General features: G+C 67.6%; 1 protein-coding gene across 1 annotated transcript in view; it reads right to left on the bottom strand.

Moving 5' to 3' along the window:
• Positions 1–1117: 1117 nt before the first annotated feature.
• SCARF1 (scavenger receptor class F member 1) overlaps positions 1118–8361 on the bottom strand; it is an 11929-nt gene continuing 4685 nt past the window's right edge. Inside the window, exons 4-12 of the mRNA XM_014524302.2 lie at positions 8274–8359; positions 7525–8050; positions 6184–6402; positions 5621–5749; positions 5443–5546; positions 4730–4844; positions 4104–4228; positions 3687–3830; positions 1118–3090 (exon numbers count right to left, since the gene is read on the bottom strand). Of these exons, the coding sequence (XP_014379788.2) occupies positions 2078–3090; positions 3687–3830; positions 4104–4228; positions 4730–4844; positions 5443–5546; positions 5621–5749; positions 6184–6402; positions 7525–8050; positions 8274–8359 (2461 nt within the window). The 3' untranslated portion in view covers positions 1118–2077. The remainder of the gene's footprint in view (positions 3091–3686; positions 3831–4103; positions 4229–4729; positions 4845–5442; positions 5547–5620; positions 5750–6183; positions 6403–7524; positions 8051–8273; positions 8360–8361) is intronic.

Here is an 8361-nt window from a genome sequence, read left to right as displayed (position 1 = left end):
AGCAGCAGCGCGCCGAGCCCCTCCGGCGAGCCGGGCCGGGCCGGGCCCAGCCTCTCCGCTCTCCCCCGCGCCGGGAAACGCTCAGCAAACTGAACCCATGGCCACAGCAGACATTTTAATCAGGGTGAAGATCTCTGCCGAAGCTGAAAGGTTATTCTGAAGACAGGAAAGACGGTGTAATTGCGGGCAGCTACGCCCGCCCCAGACACTCGGCTCACGTGAGAGACATTTTCTACTCGAGGGTAGAAATTCAATTGCCGGTGGAGCGAAAGTACCCCGTCTGATTAGAAACGTGGCTGCGCAGCCACAGGCAGATGCATCCCGGCCCCTGCAATAAAGCATCTGCCAAAGAGAAGCCGGCTGGCCCCGAGCCCGGCACCATTCTGTCCAGGGCGAGCGGGCTGCGGGAGGAACAGGCCCTGTGCCCCGGGGCTGGGCGCTGCACCCGCAGTCCTGGCGGGCAGGGCACAGGGCAGAAGTGCCTTGTCTAGCACCCACCGTGATTGCAAACCAGGAAATCCCCCTGCCTGGGACTTCTTCTCAGCCCGCGGCAAGGAAACAGCGGGCCCAAGCGCCGGATCCGCTCTGCACCCGCGGGGGATTGGGGACAACTGAAGCCTGGCAGCCCTAAAACATGATCCAGTGACCTCAGCCTGGGATTACCGCCCCCGACAGGAGCCACGGCCTACGGTTCCTCGCTCCGAGGCATTCCCAACCCAGCCACGCACTGCCTCTCTCGCTGTTGTCTGCAAATGCAAGCGATGAATCCCTGCAAACAAGCCAGAACTGCAGGAATCCCCAGGGCGGGAGCCAGGACTCTGCCCCCGTCCCCCAGCCTGCAGCAGCTTTGCACTGCAGGACAGCGACCTGGTTGTGTGGTGCTGGACCTGGGGCCAGAAGGGCAGGAATCGCCCTCAGGCAGAGCCTGCTCTGGCCCAGTGACATAGGGATAGACACAGCATGGAGCCCCGATACACGGGCAAGCCCAGCCCCTGGGGCCCCGGTGCCACAGCAGTGCCGCGTTTCACACACCAGCGGGAGCTGGAGGGACCGGAGCACGTGTGGAAGGCAGCATGGGAAACCTGCGCGAACCCACCGCTCTGCAGCTAAGCAGCTAAAATGAACCGTGCCCGGGCTGCTTCCATCTCCACGCGGCACGGTGAACTAAAAAGCCCCCATTGCAACAGCCCCTCCGGCCGGGAGTCCAAGCCAGCGCTCCCCCTCCTGAGAGCCTCCCCGGGACGGCGGGCTGCTGGCTCCCAGCACCGAGCTGGGTACGCGGCTGCAGGCCACTGCCAGCCGTTTCGGTGGCACGTGCGCTCTGGCGGCGCAGCTGCCGCCGCTCCAGTGGCAGGAACAAGTCCCATCCCCGTGCTCACGCAGCGGAGCGGAGCGGCACGCGAGCCCAGGCCCCACTTCCCCAGGGGGCCACTCCTAAGTGGGCCCATGCAGCAGGTCCTGCCAGCACCCCTGAGGCAGCAAAAGGAGCAGGCAAAACTGGGAGAGCGTGGCAAGGCAGCCCCAGACCGGGGAGCTGTGGAGGCCAGGGATGGGCTCCCCTCCCCCCGGGCTCCCAGGGACTGTGGGAGCAGGGGAGGCCGTGGCAGGCAGTGGCAGCCCTGCAGAAGCTGTGCCTTGTCAGCTGCAGCCAGCCCAGTGGAGCCAAGACGCCCTACAACCTGCAGAGCCGAGGTGGCTGCCCGGGAAGCCCAGGAGCAGCTGCACCAAGGTCAGCGCCCAGGCTTTCCACGCAGTCGCAGTGCAGTCATGTCTGACCAGCTCTGGGGCCGAGAAGCCCGGCCTGACCATGCCTGGCAACGACCCCATGCACATGTAGCCCACCGTGGCCCATCAGGTGCCAGCGCTGTGCTCTCGGCAGGCAGCCTGCCCAGCACAACGCAGCCCCTGACCCGGGGCACGGGCTGGAGGGAGGCACGAGGCATGGGTCCAGCTAGTGCAGCATGTCGGGGAGGGAAGTCTGGGGTGAGAGGAGCCGCAGGCCTGCCCACCTCTGGCTCCGGCTCTGCTGCGGGGAGGCCGAGGTCAGCAGCAGGGGCAGGGGTTGGCGCCGCGGGCCTCAGGGGCTGGCCTCATGTTCTGCGGCGGTGGCCGGGGACTCTCCCGAGGGGCTGCGAGGCAGGCTGCTGTGATAGGGAGTCACGTTCTCATACTTTGGCTCCTCTTCCTCAGCTGCTGCCTGTCCGTTTGCTTCTAGATTTCCAGCTCGCTCGGGACCCTCGCTCTTCTCGGCCTCATCTTCTCCCTGGGCCTCCGCGTCCCAAACCCCAGGCGCTGCGGGGATGGGAGACGGTCTCTGCCCAGGACAGTGCTGCTGTTGCTCTGCGGGCGGCTCAGCGGTGCCCGGGCCTAGGCTCTTGGTGCTCTCTCTCTGCTGGGGCGGGGTGGGGGTGTATGTGGAGTCCCTCTCCTGGCCCAGGGCCCGACGGGGAGGCTTCTGGATGCTCTCAGGGCCTCTGCACACTTTGGGCTCCTCCTTGGAGGCCCTTTTGCCTCTCTGGAAACTGCCCAGCCGTTTGAGAACCGCCTGCACCGGCCCCTCTCCGCTCCCTTGGCTGCCCCCGCTGTGCCGGGTGCCCCTCCTCGCCGTGCCCACCGTCATGTAAATGGTCGTGACGTTCTGCTCCACCTTTGAAGCTGCCTCGAGGGCCTCCACCCTCTGGGCCACATGCCGGGTGCTGGATACCACCCTCCTCCGGCCCCCTGGGGTGCTCCGGGGCGAGGGCCGGTGGCTGTCTTCGCCCGTGGCGATGGGCTCTGCGTTTTCGTAGTCATTGGGCCGCCCACTTGGCTGGGCACTCTCCTCCACGTCGGCCGGTGGAGGCTTGGGGAGACCCCAAGAGGCCTTGGGCTTCCGGGAGGTGCTGGGCATCTCTACAGAGCCGCTTCTGCACTGAGGGCCAAACTTGGTGCCTTCGGCAAACGACACCGAGGGCCTCTTGGCCTTGGCAATGCTGGACGTGCGGGGGATGATGAACGGCTGGGAGACGTCTTCCGAGTTAAAGGCTGTTGCGTCCGGCAACTCGTTCCCTGGGGAGCCGCCTTCCTGAAGCTCAGAGCCTGCTGGCACATCTGAGGACAATGAAGGGAGGGGTGAAGGCTCCCAGCACGAGGGGACCTCCTGCCACGGGGTCGAGGGCACAGCTCATGGCCATCTGCTCCTGGCCACAGGCAGGGCTCCCAGCACAAGAGCCACTGGGGTCACGTCTCCTTCACCCACAGACACGGCTCTGGGGTTACGGGGCAGGGTGGAGGGGAAGGCGCTGGGCTGGAAGGCTCCCACACATCCATGGGGGGCCCAATGCAGGCTTAACGTGGGGCTGCTGTGGATGCCCAGGTGCCCCGAGCTGGCTCCAGAGAGCAGCTTTCGAGCTCAACAGCATCTTGGGGTGCACAGCTCGGACACCCACTGCAGCAACCCCGAGTGGGTTGTGCAGACGCAGCCTCGGCTTCCCAGCACAGAGGGAAAAGCAGGAGGAGAGCAAGATTTGGAGCTCCACGTGGCAGGAGACCCAGCGAGTGCCATTTCCCAGGGCTGACCCCCCAACCCAACCCCACGTGTGCAGGCAGCAAGTCACCCCGCACAAAGGCCTCTGCACCAGGGGACCGACTGCCCCAGGGAGACTTGCCCAGGGGTCGGAGAGAGCGCCCGAGCACGGCAGCATTACCTTCCATGGCAATGGTAGGGACGCAGTAGGCCGGGCCGTCGTCGTCCGAGTCGAAGGAGGAGAAGGAGCTGTCCGAGGCCCAGGCTGCAGAGGGCGGCTCGATGAAGCTGGGGTTGAAGGGAATCTCCGTGTCGTGGTGCGAGACTGCAAGGGAAGGAGCGACCCCATCAGGACCCCGTGCCAGGCTGGCCGCCACCTCCCCGCTGCCCACGGATGCACCACCTCCGGGGCAGTCGCTCGCTGGCTGCTAGGCACAGCTCGCTTGCTTGCTCATGGTGGCGCTGGTGGAAAGGAGTGGGCAAAGCTCGGGGTGCGCCCAGCCCAGCCCAGCCCAGCCCCCCTGTGCCGGGAGGCGGCTCCAACCCTGGCTGCGAAGGCCCCGACAAGGCAAGGCAGAGCCCACAGCCCTGCTCTTACCTGTGACCCGGGGGAGCTTGTAGCCCCCCAGCGAGAAGCAAGGCAGCATGGAGCTGAGGTTGGCTAGCACCCCCTGCATGTGGTGCTTCATTCGGGACAGCACGTCCGCGTCGGCTACGGCTGCCCTGGGGAGCAGGAACAGAGGAGAGCAGGTGGAGAAGCCCGGCTCCTGGCAGGGGTGAGCTCCCTGCCCCCGGGAGCCGTGCAGCGAGGCCGGGTCTGGAGAACCCCCCAGGCAGCAACCCCATCTCTGCCCCGTGCGCGAGTCCTGGGGCCCCTGTCTCTGCACATTTGCAGGTCACTGCAGGAAGTGGCCCAGATCTGGATGCTACGGGGGATGCTGCTGGGTCCACATGTTCCCACAGCCCAGAGCTGAGACACCCCAGCTCTGCCCACCCTCGAGTGCTGGGGCTCTGGGCCGACTTACCCAGGAGGAGGAGCTGGCAACTCAGGGAGGTGCAGGACAGTACAAGGGGCTTCAGCGGGAGCACAGAAGTCCCACCAGGCCTCGGCTCAGGGGGAGCTGCCCCCGCTCCTCTTCCTGCCTCGGGTGGCTCTGCTTGGCCCGTGCCAGCCCAGAGCCCGTAGCCGCTCCCCTCCCTGCCCCAGGCAGCTCCTCCAGGTACCTGTCCCTCGCTTCCACCTGGCCGGTCCCACAGCAGCAGCAGCAGGCGATGCAGAGCAGCAGGAGCAGCAGTGGGACAAGCACGCCTGCGATCAGGGCGCCCTGGTAGTGAGACCCTGCAGGAGAGGCCAGGCAGCACGGGGTGAGGTGCTGGACTGCCGGCGCAGCAGGGCCGTGCTACAGTAGCTGCAGCCCGGCAAGTGCCAAGCAGCACCAGACCCCTGGGACCGGATGAGGACAGTTTGGGACCCCTGCCTGGCACTGGCCTTGCCCCCCCCAAAAAGGCACAGCAATGCGCCGTGCTGATGAAAGGGACCCAGGCTTGAAGTTCCCTGGCCATCGCTGGGACGGGCTCAGAGGAACAACTCCGCTGCAGAAGCAGGCGGGTGGCTCTGCCCTTGCTCACATGCTCTGGATGACAGCCCTGCCAGACTGCAGGCTGGGCACAGACCCAGCAACAGAGCAAGGGGCTGCAGTCCAGGTAAAGGGCTGCAGAGAGGTGGGCCCTGCTCTCTGCCGGTGCAGACCCCAGCCCCGCCTGCTCGGTGCGGAGCCTGTCGTGCCAGGCGCACCCATCTGCGCCCACGGGGAGGGACTGCAGCAGGAAGCCAAAGCCACGGAGATGGGAACAGGGGCCGGGGAGCAGGAGCTGCTGGCTCTGGGAAAGGAGGGAAGTGGTGCGGGCAGCGCAGCGCAGCGCAGGGCGTCACTCACTGAGTGCACAGTCCCCGGAGAGTGGGTGGCAGGGGCCCCCTGTGCACGGGCACGGGGACGAGCAGTTCACACCAAAGAACCCATCCTGACAGGTCTCATTGCAGCTGTGGGGAGAGAGAGAGATGGGAGAGGCCCTGTGGGGACGGGCTGGCTCTGCCCACGCGCCCCTCGCTCTTACCTGCTGCCCCAGTACCCAGCCTGGCAGACGCACTCCCCAGACACCGGGTCGCAGCGCCCTTTGATGCATACTGGGCAGGGGAGCTGGCACCTGTCCCCAAACATGCCGTCCGGGCAGGGCGCATCGCAGCTGCGGAGAGATCAGATGGGACTGACACGCAGACTGAGGCCGGGATGCACCCTGCCCTGCAGGGCACAGACCTGCTGCCAGGCCCAGGACCCCTGGGCTCTGTGCCTGGTTGACAGGCTCACAGCACAGCCTGCCCCATCCCACCCTCCGGGAGCGCAGACACCGATAGCACCAAAGAGCTGGGAGGCCCGGGAGCGCCTGCGGCACAAGGGTGCTGGTGTAAGGGCCCCACAGGGTGCAGGACTGTCTCTGCTCCCCCTGCCTGAGGGCACCAGCGATCACGGCTTTGTGGCTGTTGGCAGACAGGACACGTGGCCGACTAGCAGGGCCAGAGTCTGGGGTCTCTGGAAGCAGCTCCCACCACATGCTTCCTGCACAGGCCTGAGACCAGAAAGGAGCTGGCGGCCCCGCCCTGCCCAGCGCAGGGCCCGTACCTGGGTCCTGTCCAGCCGGGATCGCAGTCCTGGCAGGCGCCAGTCTTCGGGTGGCAGGTCTCCCCACCCCGGCACTGGGGACAGGCCTGGGAACAGTTCTCCCCGTGGCGTCCAGGCAGGCAGGGCTGGTTGCACAGGGTCCCGTTCCAGCCCGGCTCGCAGGCCAGGCAGAACCCATCCATGGGCGAGCAGGGCTGGCTCCGCTTGCAGTGCCCGCAGCTGCCGGGTGATCAGGGGGAAGGAGGCGATCAGTGCGGCAGGTAGCGGGGCTGGACCAGGAGGCAGCGGAGGCCCCAGTCCTCCGCCCCACGCAGCAGCACCCCAGCCATCGGTGACCCGCTGGAGCCTGAACCACCTTGCCAGCCCCAGCCTCGGGCCTGCACATGCAGCAGGGAGCTCCCCACGGCCTCACCCTGCACCGCCAGCCCAGAGCCCAGCCGGGGGCAGGGGCGGCTCCGCCCCGAGGGCGATGCCCGGTGCAGTCCCTGGGGGTGGCAGCAGCAGCGGCCCCACGAGACCTCCCTGGGGCGGCGGAGCCAGCACGCGGCAGGGCCGTGGGGCGACTGGCCACCGTGTCAAAACAGAAAGGCAGGACGCATGCCCGCCTCCTCTCCCCTCTGGCTGCCTGCTGTGGACTCGGGGCTCCAAATCCCACGGGCCCCCTCCGGCCAGCCCCACATCCCTGCGTTGCTGCCCCAGCTGTTAGCACCCCAGCCCCAGCCCCACTCCCTCCCTCCCTCCCGGTGGGGGCCTCAATCTGTCCCCTCACCCCCGACCTACCTGCAAAGCTGCTCTCCACGCTGCCTGGCTGCCACACGCGCGTGTGCATGCAGACACGTGGTGCCCCTGCACCCCGCTCCCCCCAGCCCCGGGCAGCCCCGCACTGCTGGCCCTGCCCGCCTGCAGGGGAAACGTTTCCCGCCGCGAACGGAAAACCCCGATCCCTGCATAATACCGCCAGTCTGAGACGTGCTGTCCGGCACCCCGGGATCAGGACTTTATGCTCCCATTTCGGGACTGTCCTGCCCAATTAGGGTCAGGCGGTTAGCCTATGGGGCTGCCCCATGGAGAACTGAGCTGCCTGTTCCTCCACGCTGGCCAGCAGCCCACGGCAGGGACTCCCCAGGGTCACGTGCAGTTGTTCAGCCTGCCTCCCAACCCCGGCACAGCTTCCTCTTCCTCTCGCTCCTTCATGGGCAAGAGCCGGGCTCTGGAGCAAACTGGGCTCAGATCCCAGCACTGACCTCCCCCAGCTTGGCTGGGCAGCGGGGCACACGCCTGGGCCACGGGGCTCTTGGGCAGCCCCTCCCGGGAGCCGGTGCAGAGGAGCGCTGCTCTTACCTGTGCTTGCACTGCGGTCCGTAGTGCCCGGCTGGGCAGGGGTCCCTGCAGCTCCTGCCCTGGTAGCCAGGGCTGCAGGTGCAGGACCCAGTGAGGGGGCTGCAGCTCCCGTGCAGGCAGTCGCACGGGTGTTGGCATAACGAGCCCCAGAACCCCGCCTTGCACTCGCACTTCCCCGAGTCCTGGGCGCACGGGGAGAGGTGGCAGGCGCACGGCAAGCTGCACCGCCTGCCCCACCAGCCTTGGGCACAGAGGCACTGCCCGGTGGCGGGGTCGCAGCGGGAGCCAGACAGGTTGCACTGACACTGCCGCTTGCAGGTCGGTGCCCACCAGCCCGGCTCACACAGGCAAGCTCCGGTGAGGGGGTGGCAGCGACCGTGAGGCCCGCACGGGCACGGGAACTGGCAGAGAGGTCCCCAGCGATTGGCATGGCACGTGCAGTGGCCGGTGACGGGGTTGCACTTCCCGTGCGGGTGGCACAGACAGCTCTGCTTGCAGTCAGGGCCCCAGTACTGGTCGGGGCAGCCTGTGAAGGGAGCAGGAGAGCAGCTGGAGCCGAGGCTGCGCCAGGGCCAGTCGGCAGCTCCGCCGGGCCCCTGTGCCGTGGGAGGCACAGGACAGGAGCTGCCCACCGCCGGGGCCCTCGGGCAGTGGGAACGGCCGTGCCCATCTGCCTGCGTCTGTGGGTCGGGGTGGGGGTGGAGGTGGGCCCATCCCCCAACCCCCTCCTCCGGCCCCGCTGTACTCACGGGAGCTGCAGTGGGCCCCGAAGAAGCCAGGCTTGCAGCGGCAGACCCCCGGCTTCACCCACCCCTCCTCCGCCGCGCAGGCGGCCCT

This window comes from Alligator sinensis, unplaced genomic scaffold (genome assembly GCF_000455745.1).
Source record: "Alligator sinensis unplaced genomic scaffold, ASM45574v1 scaffold1244_1, whole genome shotgun sequence".
NCBI classification, from domain to species: Eukaryota; Metazoa; Chordata; order Crocodylia; family Alligatoridae; genus Alligator; species Alligator sinensis.
Note: the sequence above shows the minus strand (reverse complement) of the source record. Positions and strands in the feature narration are given on the sequence as shown.